The 15,923-nt window shown below is 52.1% G+C and overlaps 1 protein-coding gene across 1 annotated transcript in view; it reads right to left on the bottom strand.

The window, feature by feature from the left end:
- Nucleotides 1-155: 155 nt before the first annotated feature.
- Nucleotides 156-15,923, bottom strand: part of LOC123762382 (mucin-22-like) — a 24,237-nt gene continuing 8,469 nt past the window's right edge. The window contains exons 2-7 of the mRNA XM_069327726.1: nt 7,404-7,690; nt 6,266-6,644; nt 4,613-5,518; nt 3,636-4,463; nt 674-964; nt 156-392 (exon numbers count right to left, since the gene is read on the bottom strand). Coding sequence (XP_069183827.1) covers nt 156-392; nt 674-964; nt 3,636-4,463; nt 4,613-5,518; nt 6,266-6,644; nt 7,404-7,690 — 2,928 coding nt within the window. The remainder of the gene's footprint in view (nt 393-673; nt 965-3,635; nt 4,464-4,612; nt 5,519-6,265; nt 6,645-7,403; nt 7,691-15,923) is intronic.

Genomic DNA, 15,923 nt, shown 5'->3' with positions numbered 1-15,923 from the left:
GCTACCCACGTCACTGCCTCCCCACGTCTCTGCCTCCTCACGTCTTTGCTCCCCACGTCTCTGCTCCCCACGTCTCTGCTCCCCACGTCTCTGCCTCCCCACGTCTCTGCTCCCCACGTCTCTGCTCCCCACGTCTCTGCTCCCCACGTCTCTGCTCAACACGTCTCTGCCTCCCACGTCTCTGCTCCCCACGTCTCTGCTCCCCACGTCTCTGCTCCCCACGTCTCTGCTACCCACGTCTCTGCTACCCACGTCTCTGCTACCCACGTCTCTGCTTCCCACGTCTCCGCTACCCACGTCTCTGCTCCCCACGTCTCCGCTACCCACGTCTCTGCCTCCCAAGTCTCTGCCTCCTCACGTCTCTGCTCCCCACGTCTCTGCTCCCCACGTCTCTGCTCCCCACGTCTCTGCTACCCACGTCTCTGCTACCCACGTCTCTGCTACCCACGTCTCTGCTTCCCACGTCTCCGCTACCCACGTCTCTGCTTCCCACGTCTCCGCTACCCACGTCTCTGCTCCCCACGTCTCTGCTCCCCACGTCTCCGCTCCCCACGTCTCCTCTACCCACGTCTCTACTCCCCAGGTCTCTGCTCCCCACGTCTCTGCTCCCCACGTTTCTGCTCCCCACGTCTCTGTCTCCCACGTCTCTGCTCCCCACGTCTCTGCTCCCCACGTCTCCGCTCCCCACGTCTCTGCCTCCCCACGTCTCTGCTCCCCACGTCTCCGCTCCCCACGTCTCTGCTTCCCACGTCTCCGCTACCCACGTCTCTGCTCCCCACGTCTCTGCTCCCCACGTCTCTGCTCCCCACGTCTCTGCTACCCACGTCTCTGCTACCCACGTCTCTGCTTCCCACGTCTCCGCTACCCACGTCTCTGCTCCCCACGTCTCCGCTACCCACGTCTCTGCCTCCCAAGTCTCTGCCTCCTCACGTCTCTGCTCCCCACGTCTCTGCTCCCCACGTCTCTGCTCCCCACGTCTCTGCTACCCACGTCTCTGCTACCCACGTCTCTGCTACCCACGTCTCTGCTTCCCACGTCTCCGCTACCCACGTCTCTGCTTCCCACGTCTCCGCTACCCACGTCTCTGCTCCCCACGTCTCTGCTCCCCACGTCTCCGCTCCCCACGTCTCCTCTACCCACGTCTCTACTCCCCAGGTCTCTGCTCCCCACGTCTCTGCTCCCCACGTTTCTGCTCCCCACGTCTCTGTCTCCCACGTCTCTGCTCCCCACGTCTCTGCTCCCCACGTCTCCGCTCCCCACGTCTCTGCCTCCCCACGTCTCTGCTCCCCACGTCTCCGCTCCCCACGTCTCTGCTTCCCACGTCTCCGCTACCCACGTCTCTGCTCCCCACGTCTCTGCTCCCCACGTCTCTGCTCCCCACGTCTCTGCTACCCACGTCTCTGCTACCCACGTCTCTGCTTCCCACGTCTCCGCTACCCACGTCTCTGCTCCCCACGTCTCTGCTCCCCACGTCTCTGCTCCCCACGTCTCTGCTACCCACGTCTCTGCTACCCACGTCTGCTTCCCACGTCTCCACTACCCACGTCTCTGCTCCCCACGTCTCTGCTCCCCACGTCTCTGCTCCCCACGTCTCTGCTGCTCCCCACGTCTCTGCCTCCCCACGTCTCTGCTCCCCACGTCTCTGCTCCCCACGTCTCTGCTCCCCACGTCTCTGCTCCCCACGTCTCTGCTCCCCACGTCTCTGCTTCCCACGTCTCCGCTACCCACGTCTCTGCTCCCCACGTCTCTGCTCCCCACGTCTCTGCTCCCCACGTCTCTGCTACCCACGTCTCTGCTACCCACGTCTCTGCTTCCCACGTCTCCGCTACCCACGTCTCTGCTCCCCACGTCTCTGCTCCCCACGTCTCTGCTCCCCACGTCCTCTGCTCCCCACGTCTCCGCTACCCACGTCTCTGCTCCCCACGTCTCTGCTCCCCACGTCTCTGCTCCCCACGTCTCTGCTACCCACGTCTCTGCTACCCACGTCTCTGCTTCCCACGTCTCCGCTACCCACGTCTCTGCTCCCCACGTCTCTGCTCCCCACGTCTCTGCTCCCCACGTCTCCGCTCCCCACGTCTCTTCCTCCCCACGTCTCTGCTCCTAACGTCTCCGCTCCCCACGTCTCTGCTTCCCACGTCTCTGCTCCCCACGTCTCTGCTCCCACGTCTCTGCTTCCCACGTCTCTGCCTCACCACGTCTCTGCTCCCACGTCTCCGCTACCCACGTCTCTGCTCCCCACGTCTCTGCTCCCCACGTCTGCTCCCCACGTCTCTGCTCCCCACGTCTCTGCTTCCCACGTCTCTGCTCCCCACGTCTCTGCCTCCCCACGTCTCTGCTCCCCACGTCCTCTGCTCCCCACGTCTCTGCTCCCCACGTCTCGCTACCCACGTCTCCGCTACCCACGTCTCTGCTCCCCACGTCTCCTGCTCCCCACGTCTCTGCTCCCCACGTCTCTGCTACCCACGTCTCTGCTCCCCACGTCTCTGCTCCCCACGTCTCTGCTACCCACGTCTCTGCTACCCACGTCTCTGCTTCCCACGTCTCCGCTACCCACGTCTCTGCTCCCACGTCTCTGCTCCCCACGTCTCTGCTCCCCACGTCTCTGCTCCCCACGTCTCCGCTACCCACGTCTCTGCTCCCACGTCTCTGCTCCCCACGTCTCTGCTCCCCACGTCTCTGCTCCCCACGTCTCTGCTCCCCACGTCTCTGCTCCCCACGTCTCTGCTCCCCACGTCTCTGCTCCCCACGTCTCTGCTCCCCACGTCTCTGCTCCCCACGTCTCTGCTACCCACGTCTCCGCTACCCACGTCTCTGCTCCCCACGTCTCTGCTCCCCACGTCTCCGCTCCCCACGTCTCCTCTACCCACGTCTCTACTCCCCAGGTCTCTGCTCCCCACGTCTCTGCTCCCCACGTTTCTGCTCCCCACGTCTCTGTCTCCCACGTCTCTGCTCCCCACGTCTCTGCTCCCCACGTCTCCGCTCCCCACGTCTCTGCCTCCCCACGTCTCTGCTCCCCACGTCTCCGCTCCCCACGTCTCTGCTTCCCACGTCTCCGCTACCCACGTCTCTGCTCCCCACGTCTCTGCTCCCCACGTCTCTGCTCCCCACGTCTCTGCTACCCACGTCTCTGCTACCCACGTCTCTGCTTCCCACGTCTCCGCTACCCACGTCTCTGCTCCCCACGTCTCTGCTCCCCACGTCTCTGCTCCCCACGTCTCTGCTACCCACGTCTCTGCTACCCACGTCTGCTTCCCACGTCTCCACTACCCACGTCTCTGCTCCCCACGTCTCTGCTCCCCACGTCTCTGCTCCCCACGTCTCTGCTGCTCCCCACGTCTCTGCCTCCCCACGTCTCTGCTCCCCACGTCTCTGCTCCCCACGTCTCTGCTCCCCACGTCTCTGCTCCCCACGTCTCTGCTCCCCACGTCTCTGCTTCCCACGTCTCCGCTACCCACGTCTCTGCTCCCCACGTCTCTGCTCCCCACGTCTCTGCTCCCCACGTCTCTGCTACCCACGTCTCTGCTACCCACGTCTCTGCTTCCCACGTCTCCGCTACCCACGTCTCTGCTCCCCACGTCTCTGCTCCCCACGTCTCTGCTCCCCACGTCTCTGCTCCCCACGTCTCCGCTACCCACGTCTCTGCTCCCCACGTCTCTGCTCCCCACGTCTCCGCTACCCACGTCTCTGCTCCCCACGTCTCTGCTACCCACGTCTCTGCTACCCACGTCTCTGCTTCCCACGTCTCCGCTACCCACGTCTCTGCTCCCCACGTCTCTGCTCCCCACGTCTCTGCTCCCCACGTCTCCGCTCCCCACGTCTCTTCCTCCCCACGTCTCTGCTCCTAACGTCTCCGCTCCCCACGTCTCTGCTTCCCACGTCTCCGCTACCCACGTCTCTGCTCCCCACGTCTCTGCTCCCCACGTCTCTGCTCCCCACGTCTCTGCTCCCCACGTCTCTGCTTCCCACGTCTCCGCTACCCACGTCTCTGCTCCCCACGTCTCTGCTCCCCACGTCTCCGCTACCCACGTCTCTGCTCCCCACGTCTCTGCTCCCCACGTCTCTGCTACCCACGTCTCTGCAACCCACGTCTCTGCTTCCCACGTCTCCGCTACCCACGTCTCTGCTCCCCACGTCTCTGCTCCCCACGTCTCTGCTCCCCACGTCTCCGCTCCCCACGTCTCCGCTACCCACGTCTCTGCTCCCCACGTCTCTGCTCCCCACGTCACTGCTCCCCACGTCTCCGCTACCCACGTCTCTGCTCCCCACGTCTCTGCTCCCCACGTCTCTGCTCCCCACGTCTCCGCTCCCCACGTCTCCGCTACCCACGTCTCTGCTCCCCACGTCTCTGCTCCCCACGTCTCTGCTCCCCACGTCTCTGCTACCCACGTCTCTGCTACCCACGTCTCTGCTTCCCACGTCTCCACTACCCACGTCTCTGCTCCCCACGTCTCTGCTCCCCACGTCTATGCTCCCCACGTCTCTGCTCCCCACGTCTCTGCCTCCCCACGTCTCTGCTCCCCACGTCTCTGCTCCCCACGTCTCTGCTCCCCACGTCTCTGCTCCCCACGTCTCTGCTCCCCACGTCTCTGCTTCCCACGTCTCCGCTACCCACGTCTCTGCTCCCCACGTCTCTGCTCCCCACGTCTCTGCTCCCCACGTCTCTGCTACCCACGTCTCTGCTACCCACGTCTCTGCTTCCCACGTCTCCGCTACCCACGTCTCTGCTCCCCACGTCTCTGCTCCCCACGTCTCTGCTCCCCACGTCTCTGCTCCCCACGTCTCTGCTCCCCACGTCTCCGCTACCCACGTCTCTTCTCCCCACGTCTCTGCTCCCCACGTCTCTGCTCCCCACGTCTCTGCTACCCACGTCTCTGCTACCCACGTCTCTGCTTCCCACGTCTCCGCTACCCACGTCTCTGCTCCCCACGTCTCTGCTCCCCACGTCTCTGCTCCCCACGTCTCCGCTCCCCACGGCTCTGCCTCCCCACGTCTCTGCTCCCCACGTCTCCGCTCCCCACGTCTCTGCTTCCCACGTCTCCGCTACCCACGTCTCTGCTCCCCACGTCTCTGCTCCCCACGTCTCTGCTCCCCACGTCTCTGCTTCCCACGTCTCCGCTACCCACGTCTCTGCTCCCCACGTCTCTGCTCCCCACGTCTCTGCTCCCCACGTCTCTGCTACCCACGTCTCTGCTACCCACGTCTCTGCTTCCCACGTCTCCGCTACCCACGTCTCTGCTCCCCACGTCTCTGCTCCCCACGTCTCTGCTCCCCACGTCTCTGCTCCCCACGTCTCCGCTACCCACGTCTCTTCTCCCCACGTCTCTGCTCCCCACGTCTCTGCTCCCCACGTCTCTGCTACCCACGTCTCTGCTACCCACGTCTCTGCTTCCCACGTCTCCGCTACCCACGTCTCTGCTCCCCACGTCTCTGCTCCCCACGTCTCTGCTCCCCACGTCTCCGCTCCCCACGTCTCTGCCTCCCCACGTCTCTGCTCCCCACGTCTCCGCTCCCCACGTCTCTGCTTCCCACGTCTCCGCTACCCACGTCTCTGCTCCCCACGTCTCTGCTCCCCACGTCTCTGCTCCCCACGTCTCTGCTCCCCACGTCTCTGCTTCCCACGTCTCCGCTACCCACGTCTCTGCTCCCCACGTCTCTGCTCCCCACGTCTCCGCTACCCACGTCTCTGCTCCCCACGTCTCTGCTCCCCACGTCTCTGCTACCCACGTCTCTGCTACCCACGTCTCTGCTTCCCACGTCTCCGCTACCCACGTCTCTGCTCCCCACGTCTCTGCTCCCCACGTCTCTGCTCCCCACGTCTCCGCTCCCCACGTCTCCGCTACCCACGTCTCTGCTCCCCACGTCTCTGCTCCCCACGTCACTGCTCCCTACGTCTCCGCTACCCACGTCTCTGCTCCCCACGTCTCTGCTCCCCACGTCTCTGCTCCCCACGTCTCCGCTCCCCACGTCTCCGCTACCCACGTCTCTGCTCCCCACGTCTCTGCTCCCCACGTCTCTGCTCCCCACGTCTCTGCTCCCCACGTCTCTGCTCCCCACGTCTCTGCTCCCCACGTCTCTGCTCCCCACGTCTCTGCTCCCCACGTCTCTGCTCCCCACGTCTCTGCTCCTCACGTCTTTGCCTCCCAAGTCTCTGCTCCCCACGTCTCTGCTCCCCTCGTCTCTGCTCCCCACGTCTCTGCCTCCCCACGTCTCTGCTCCCCACGTCTCTGCTCCCCACGTCTCTGCTCCCCACGTCTCTGCTCCCCACGTCTCTGCTCCCCACGTCTCTGCTCCCCACGTCTCTGCTCCCCACGTCTCTGCTCCCCACGTCTCTGCTCTCCACGTCTCTGCTCTCCACGTCTCTGCCTCCCACGTCTCTGCTCTCCACGTCTCTGCTTCCCACGTCTCTGCTCCCCACGCCTCTGCTACCCACGTCTCTGCCTCCCACGTCTCTGCCTCCCACGTCTCTGCTCTCCACGTCTCTGCTCACCTCGTCTCTGCTCTCCACGTCTCTGCTCTCCACGTCTCTGCTCTCCACGTCTCTGCTCCCCACGTCTCTGCTCCCCACGTCTCTGCTCCACACGTCTCTGCTCCGCACGTTTCTGCGTCCCACGTCTCTGCTCCCCACGTCTATGCTCCGCACGTTTCTGCACCCCACGTCTCTGCTCCCCACGTCTCTGCTTCAGACGTCTCTGCTACCCACGTCTCTGCACCCCACGTCTCTACGCCCCACGTCTCTGCTACCCACGTCTCTGCTACCCACGTCTCTGCCTCCCACGTCTCTGCTCCCCACGTCTCTGTTACCCACGTCTCTGCACCCCACGTCTCTGCTCCCCACGTCTCTGCTCCCCACTTCTCTGCACCCCACGTTTCTGCTTCCCACGTCTCTGCTCCCTACGTCTCTGCTCCGCACGTTTCTGCACCCCACGTCACTGCTCCCCACGTCTCCGCTACCCACGTCTCTGCTCCCCACGTCTCTGCTCCCCTCGTCTCTGCACCCCACGTCTCTTCTCCCCACGTCTCTGCTCCCCACGTCTCTGCACCCCACGTTTCTGCTTCCCACGTCTCTACTCCCCACGTCTCTGCTCCCCACGTCTCTGCCTCTCACGTCTTCGCTACCCACGTCTCCGCTACCCACGTCTCTGCTCCCCACGTCTCTGCTCCCCTCGTCTCTGCTCCACACGTCTCTGCTCCCCACGTTTCTGCTCCCCACGTCTCTGCTCCCCACGTCTCTGCTACCCACGTCTCACTCCTCACGTCTCTGCTAACCACGTCTCCGCTACCCACGTCTCTGCTCCCCACGTCTCTGCTCCCCACGTCTCTGCCTCCCACGTCTTTGCTCCCCACGTCTCTGCCTCCCACGTCTTTGCTCCCCACGTCTCTGCTCCCCACGTCTCGCTCCTCACGTCTCTGCTAACCACGTCTCCGCTACCCACGTCTCTGCTCCCCACGTCTCTGCTCCCCACGTCTCTGCCTCCCACGTCTCTGCTCCCCACGTTTCTGCTCCCCACGTCTCTGCTCCCCACGTCTCTGCTCCCCACGTCTCTGCTCCCCACGTCTCGCTCCTCACGTCTCTGCTAACCACGTCTCCGCTACCCACGTCTCTGCTCCCCACGTCTCTGCCTCCCACGTCTCTGCTCCCCACGTCTCTGCTCCCCACGTCTCTGCTCCCCACGTCTCGCTCCTCACGTCTCTGCTAACCACGTCTCCGCTACCCACGTCTCTGCTCCCCACGTCTCTGCTCCCCACGTATCTGCCTACCACGTCTCTGCTCCCCACGTCTCTGCCTCCCCACGTCTCTACTCCCCACGTCTCTGCCTCCCCACGTCTCTGCTCCCCACGTCTCTGCCTCCCACGTCTCTGCTCCCCACGTCTCTGCTCCCCACGTCTCTGCCTCCCACGTCTCTGCTCCCCACGTCTCTGCTCCCCACGTCTCTGCTCCCCACGTCTCTGCCTCCCCACGTCTCTGCTACCCACGTCTCCTGCTACCCACGTCTCCTGCTACCCACGTCTCCTGCTCCCCACGTCTCTGCTCCCCACGTCTCTGCCTCCCCACGTCTCTGCTCCTCACGTCTTTGCCTCCCATGTCTCTGCTCCCCACGTCTCCGCTACCCACGTCTCTGCTCCCCTCGTCTCTGCTCCCCACGTCTCTGCTCCCCACGTCTCTGCCTCCCCACGTCTCTGCTACCCACGTCTCCGCTACCCACGTCTTCCGCTACCCACGTCTCTGCTCCCCACGTCTCTGCTCCCCACGTCTCTGCTCCCCACGTCTCTGCTCCCCACGTCTCTGCCTCCCACGTCTCCGCTACCCACGTCTCCGCTACCCACGTCTCTGCTCCCCGCGTCTCTGCTCCCCACGGCTCTGCCTCCCACGTCTCCGCTACCCACGTCTCTGCTCCCCACTGTCTCGGCCTCCCACGTCTCTGCTCCCCACGTCTCTACCTCCGAGGCTCATGAGTTAAAAGCCTCACTGAAGCTCTGAATGAGGAATGTGTAAAAATAACTTAAAAAATATGTTTTCGGTAGTAATGTGGGTGTAAAAAAGCATAAAGAAATCAGATCTTGATTTGTCTGATAAGCTAAAACGTTTGATTTAGCAAGTGAACGAGAAATAATATTTTAATATCGGTTGCAATGATCACATAAGCTTTTGTTTCCGGTGTTGTTTAGTGCATGGAGCAACATTTGCAAGCATGTTGGTCATTTTCAAAACATCACTTGTTCAACAACGACAGCCTCCATGTTAATGATGATGACTGAGTACATTGAGACTCTTGACTGAGACGACTGAGTACAGACTCTTAAACAAGTCAACAAGAACGTTTGGCTTTATACAAAATTTCTGTATAACCTTCCTTCATATGACATGACATGGCAAACTTCAAAGAATTCATGCTCGTTCCATGGGAATATATTAATGCTATTTAATATTAGTATATTTTGGTAGCAGTCTTTCCTGTAGACATATATTATTAAATATGACCGAAAAAGTAAGATTAATAATTCTAACACGAATTTTCTCAATCGTTCGTACATTTCTTTTCACTGTTGGTGGTAATTCAAAAATCAATTCTCCAAAATTCATTTTTATTTCTAGTCTGACGCGACACTTGAGCGCGTTTCGTAAAACTTATTACATTTTCAAAGACTTTAGTTTACACATACACAACTGAATAGAACTTACACATCTCCAATTTGTTTATATCTACATTTGAGTGAGGTGGATGGGGTGAGGTGGTATTAATAGGGTATTAAATTCATCAACACAAGACAGAACACGAAACAATGGGTATTGAATGGAAGTGATTGTAGAAAGCCTATTGGTCCATATTTCTTGATGCTTCTATATTGGAGCGGAGTCTTGAGGTGGGTAGAATATAGTTGTGCATTAATTGGCTGTTGATTGCTGGTGTTGACTTTTTAATGTGTAGTGCCTCGCAAACGTCAAGCCGTCTGCTATCGCTGTATCTATCGATGATTTCTGTGTTGTTTACTAGGATTTCTCTGGCGATGGTTTGGTTGTGGGAAGAGATTATATGTTCCTTAATGGAGCTCTTGTGTTGATGAATTTAATACCCTCTTAATACCACCTCACCCCATCCACCTCACTCAAATGTAGATTTAAACAAATCGGAGATGTGTAAGTACTATTCAGTTGTGTATGTGTAAACTAAAGTCTTTGAAAATGTAATAAGTTTTACGAAACGCGCTCAAGTGTCGCGTCAGACTAGAAATAAAAATGAATTTTGGAGAATTGATTTTTGAATTACCACCAACAGTGAAAAGAAATGTACGAAAGATTGAGAAAATTCGTGTTAGAATTATTAATCTTACTTTTTCGGTCATATTTAATAATATAATGCTATTTAGTAAACAAATTAAACTAATAAAGTATATACCAACATCAAAGCGAAATATGTTCTCAATCTTCGATGCATGGTATGGAATAGACCTGTATTACATGAACACAAATTAATAACTTACTGAGTATGCAAAACAGTGTTGCTGTAGTTTTAGTAGTAATGATTAAACAAGATGATGCAAATGTCGATATCAAATATAAATGATGATTGCTCACATATGAAACAAACTACCTAGGTAGATATTGAGAAAAATGACAAGATATTATAAAAAAACACCTGAGTATATATTGTCTAGAAATACGGTTGTTAATTTACAGGTTTACAGGTAACATAAAATACAGGTTTATGTTACCTGCCATTATGGTCCTCTGGTTTTTATAACCATAGTTTAAATGGAATAAATACATGACCTTCGTGTAAATCGTACAAATCTTATGGTAAACTTCCTAACAGAGTCACACCTTAGTAGATAGAGCACTGTACACCAACAAGACAATTGTCTAGACAATCCTTATATGATGGAAAACTGTCACATATCATTCAGCCAGAGGTCTTCTTCCTAGGCTTCACAAGCCCCTCTCATCCCTCGGGCACAATCCCCGCCACCACAAAATGTGTTCCAGAGTTAAGAGAAAATAACAACATTAATATTCACGGGCAATTTTCAGACCACTCGCTCTGCACCTGAAAAATCTAGACAAATATGTGTCCGAAAAGCATCAATATACAGGTATTGTCAAGTAATTAATGTCGATGGTTTTAATACGCCAATATAAGAATGGAAAAAGCACATCTTTGATATTTCTTGAAAATTGTGCATAAACTTATATGGATGGGGGTTGTGCTAACTGGTTGATGGTGCTATGTAAGACACTGTACTGTGCTAACTGGCTGATGGTGCTATGTTAAAAGCTGTTTTGTGTTAAGTGGTTGATGATGCAATGTTAGAAAATGTGTTGAGCTAACTGGTTGATGATGCTACCATGTTAGACACTGAGCTTTGTTAAGTGGTTGATGATACTATGTTAGAAAGTGTGCTGTGTTACCAGGTTGATGATTATATGTTATAAAGTGTGCTGTGTTACCAGGTTGATGATTATATGTTAGAAAGTGTGCTGTGTTACCAGGTTGATGATGATATGTTAGAAAGTGGGCTGTGTTAACAGGTTGATGAGCCTACTCTGGATGCAAATATCCTAGAGTTAGGTCAAACTTCAGAGCTGGATAATTCAACCACCAACCGGATGGCAAATATCTCTGTTCAAGCCATCGTTAGATTATATTTAAAATGAATTTTCTTAGTAAAGATTTTAAATCAAAAGTACATCGCCAGATACCTCCAAGAACAATGATACCAAATTAATATTATAAAACAGAAAAACTATGATGCGGATGTAACAAGAATTGAGTTTAGTGGCATATATTAACTAAAAATGTTCATGTGTCTTTACTACCTCGTGTTTCGTCAATACGTACATTATTTTACAATTGAATTTTACAAATATCAAAATGTGTTGTACCTATTAGACTATAACATAGCAGTAACCGAACAATAAAAAAATAAATTCGATTAAATCAGAAATATTTAAATTTTTCAAAGCGAAATCTGGATAATTTAGCTGATGACTGACAGCCGTGAAGGTGACAGGAGACCAGTGCTATTTACAGCATCCACTATAATCTATATAAAGAAAATTGGAAATGTTCGTCTGCTCAAAATCTCTAATCTCCAAAAGTCCTTCCCCGATTGCTTTGAAATTTTCACAAAATGTTCCATTGGCATCCGAGCGGGTTTTAATACATACTATATAGATGTCACGTCTGTGACGGGAAAAAACTTTTTTTTTAAACTGTGTTTTTCATGTGTTTTTCGTGTGAGGAAAATATTGAAACCTCTTTACCGATTGCTTTGAAATTTTGACACAACGTTGCATTCGAATAGGTGAGTGCTTTCATTTACCTACTATATACATGCCTCACCTGTGACAGGAAAAAGACATTTTTTTTTTAAACAGCGCCATCTGTTGGACGTAAGAGCAACACACACGATATAATCTCTGAAAGATTTTAACTGATTGCTTTAAAAATTTGACACAACGTTTCATTCGAATATTCGCGTGTTTTTTATATTCCTACTATATAGATGCCACACCTGTGACAGGTAAAAACATGATTTTGAAAAACAACGCCATCTGTGGCACGTAATAGCAACACACGCTATACTAACTATGTTACGATTCCATTTCATAGTTTCCGATTGCATTAATTTAATTACATACATTTCGATATATTTTAATTTTGATTTAATAATTTTTTGTGAGATTGTGTTGGAATTGGCCTGTGTTGTTTACCGTACCGTTCATTTCATAAGTATAAGGACAGATGCCACACCTGTGACTGGTAAAAACATTTTTTTTTAAGAAACAGTCATCTGTTGCACATAAGAGCAACACACGCTATACTATATATGTTACATTTCCATTTCAATGTTTCCGATTGCACTGACAAATAGAATTTTCATAGATTTCATTTTTTTTTTCATTTGATATAATTATTTTGAGTGACATTGCGTTAGAATTGAGCTGTGTTATTTAACTTACCGTTCATTTCATGAGTTTAAGTATAGATGCCACACATGTGACTGGTAAAAACTTGCTTTTTTTAAAAACACAGCGCCAACTGTTGCACTTAAGAGCAACACACGTTATTCTAAATATGTTACGATTCCTATTTCAGTGTTCCCGATTTCATTGATAAATTGAATTTTCATAAATTTTGATTTATTTTCATTTTGATATAATTATTTTTTGTGACACTGCGTTGGAATTCAGCTGCGTTGTTTAACATACCGTTCATTTCGTGAGTATACTTTATGTTTTAATTTTTTCATCGTTTTTCATTCCATATATTTAACTGTTTTTGATATATATTTCAGTGATGGGAACATCAGATCATTTGATGTTCCCAATTTTCTGATGGCAACATCAGATCATTTAGAAGGCATCAGACGAGGGAGTGGGGAATGGTGGGGAGGACGAGGGGACGAGGGAATGGGAGATAGTGGGGAGGACGAGGGGACGGTGGTGTGGCGGATGGTGGCTAGGACAAGGGGACGGGGCAGGGAGAAATGGTGGGGAGGATAAGGGGATGGGAGAGTGGGGAATGGTTGGGTAGATGAAGGAACGGGAGAATGGAGGATGGTTTGGAGGATAAGGTGATGGGGAGGGGGAAAAAAGGGGGAAGGTCTGGAGGGACAGAGGAAAGTTGCTGTGGCTCAGCAACGCACATGCGTTGCTGAGCCACAGCAACGCGTGGCCGGGTACAGCTAGTTCGTCATAAGCTTCATCAGATGTATTTCAGACTGCTACACTCTCCTACCTATCATGGCTTCAGTAACTACATTGATACATTCGTTTATTATTATTTTGGTGAAGTATATATTTTTATTTTTGTATATTCTACACTAGGGGATGAGAGGGGGGGGATCTGATCGACTGTGACCGACTCTCTCCCAGTCTCCATAAACTGCTAAATAATTCAATGGAAAATACAACTATATTTCAGGACAGGTCGCTATACCTGCCGACGTTTATTAATGTGTAGCACTGGAGTCGACCAAGACTGGCGAATGACATTCCCAATCATTCATCTTGGTAAATTGGGTGAGTCTAGCCCTAAGCGTTTGGCCTCAAACCATGGACAGACATGTTCTTTCATCGAGGCGGATATATACATGTATATTAGAAGGCGTTACTCGGGGTGACATAGGGATACATCTTCACCACACATTATCTTCATCTCTCTAACAATCTTTACTATACACTTGCTTTCTCATGGTAACCATCTTAACTACTGTTATGAGCCTCGGTCACATCTTAACATCTTTTCCTGGTATGAAGACTTATTCCTGGTTCTGGCATACTCTTAGATATAGTAGGCACGCTAGAAGTATAGTTGAGTTTACCATAAACTCTAAAACCAGAGATTTTTAGAGTTAAACTTGAACCAGAGTTTAGAGTAAACCAGAGTTTTGTCTCGAGAGGCAGCAGCCAGGTATTGAGGCTTCGTTTGGTATAGAGCAACATCTTAATTGGAAAAAAGATGTCTTAAGTGGAAAACGTCTAGAGGAGGAGGAGACAGGTGGACGATGTCATCATCACGCAAAGCATCTTTCCTGGGCCAGGTGTTCTAAGGGAGGAGAAGCATGTAGAAAATATATGTTTAAGCATGAGAGCACTTTGTGTTCCAGAAAAACAGGTCCACCATCCACCTATCAACAGAAAAACAGGTCATCCATCCACCTGTCAACAGAAAAACAGATCCTCCATCCACCTATCAACAAAAAAACAGGTCATCCATCCACCTGTCAACAGAAAAACAGATCCTCCATCCACCTATCAACAGAAAATACGTCTTTCTTCACCAATCAACAGAAAAACAGGTCTTCCATCCACCTATGAATAGATAAACTGGTCTTCCATCCACCTATCAACAGAAAAACGTCTTCCATCCACCTATCAACAGAAAAACGTCTTCCATCCACCTATCAACAGAAAAACGTCTTCCATCCACCTATCAACAGAAAAACAGGTCTTTCCTCCACCTATCAACAATGCATGTGACCAGAGGAGAGAAGCAGGAATATATGCTCCGGTATTACTGCTGCGGACTCCCACCAGCATACGAGAGAAATAAAGCAGCAATATTCAAGGAACATATTCATCTCTCTAGCATGACAGCTTATGGCCCTCTGGAGGATAAATGATTGATCACCTGCCAAGGCGTCGACCCTGGGGCGTGGGTTGTCGAGGCGCTCGCCACTCTCCCGAGCCAATCGTCTCCCTACGATGAACGTTAGGGTGATTTTTTCCCCCTTTGGTAAGCTAACTCTAGCCTATTTTCCCCACTATAATGCATGTGTGTATGTTTCTTGCCTGAATTTATCATTAGTGAAATAAGTTATGATGGAAAGGACTCTTAATAATTTGTTTGTAAGATATTATTAATCACGTTGTTAATTCTCTGGGAAATAAATAAGAGGACTGACATTTAGACTGACTTGACTACAGTCCGGCACGCAGTAATCTTTGTGAAATGAATTATGTATATTTATGATGAAGTGCCACAATATCGATAACATAAAATGTTATTTAGTGCTAAACACCAAATTTAGATTGAGACAATATTACAATTATGTCACAGGTAAACATACCACACAAATGTCTATCATGTCTATTTTATTTGACAATATACATTTAATTTGACTTTGTAAAATTAGTAATTTTGTGTTTTGAGGAATGATGATGCGCATCAGATATCTCTGATTTCTTGGTTGGTCTGGCACTCAGTCACGTTATCTGTTATTGCGAACAGGACGCAAGATGTGATTGATCACAAGGTATTATATAAGACAATCACTGTGACGTTTTGTGGGTCATGTGGGCTCTACCTGCTTCAGAAGAGGCTTGAAGAACTCCTTTGTTCTCCATAGATCACCTTGGCTTGGCCGCTTCCAACTGCGCTCTACTCAGTTTCGAACACCGCGGTCTGAGACCTGTACGATGTCCTTAATGTGAAGACCCGTGATGCAACAACTCTACCTGAAAGCATTCAAGAGTTGTCGAGGTGATTCAGGATCAGATTCGCCGACAAAGTTGAAATCTTTATTCTTAGGACAGAAACACATTGCGTAGCTGCCGAGGTGGCCTGCATGAAAGTACTTTTATATTTACTAAGAATTGATTTGCGTGGTCATCCTACGCAAGTAATGTGTGAATATAATGGATATATTTGAGTTTTTTCGTCAGGGACTACACAACGACCATCAGTCTTATGGGTGCTGAGGGGAGAAGACAAGCGTTATGGTGACATGCGCAGCGTGCATGATCACAGTAAAGTGCTTACTACTGAACAGAAGATCGCCTCAGCCACACTTAGAAAGCGGTTCACAGGATTCGTACCAGGACTCAAAGGCTCAGGATAGGACTTCGTTATGACTTTGTGGGATTCAAGAGAGTCATCACAAAAGACCTTTAGATCATTGGAGTTGTTGCAGGAAATTCA

This window comes from Procambarus clarkii, chromosome 2 (genome assembly GCF_040958095.1).
Source record: "Procambarus clarkii isolate CNS0578487 chromosome 2, FALCON_Pclarkii_2.0, whole genome shotgun sequence".
Lineage (NCBI taxonomy): Eukaryota > Metazoa > Arthropoda > Malacostraca > Decapoda > Cambaridae > Procambarus > Procambarus clarkii.
This window is presented reverse-complemented; position numbering and strand designations above follow the sequence as displayed.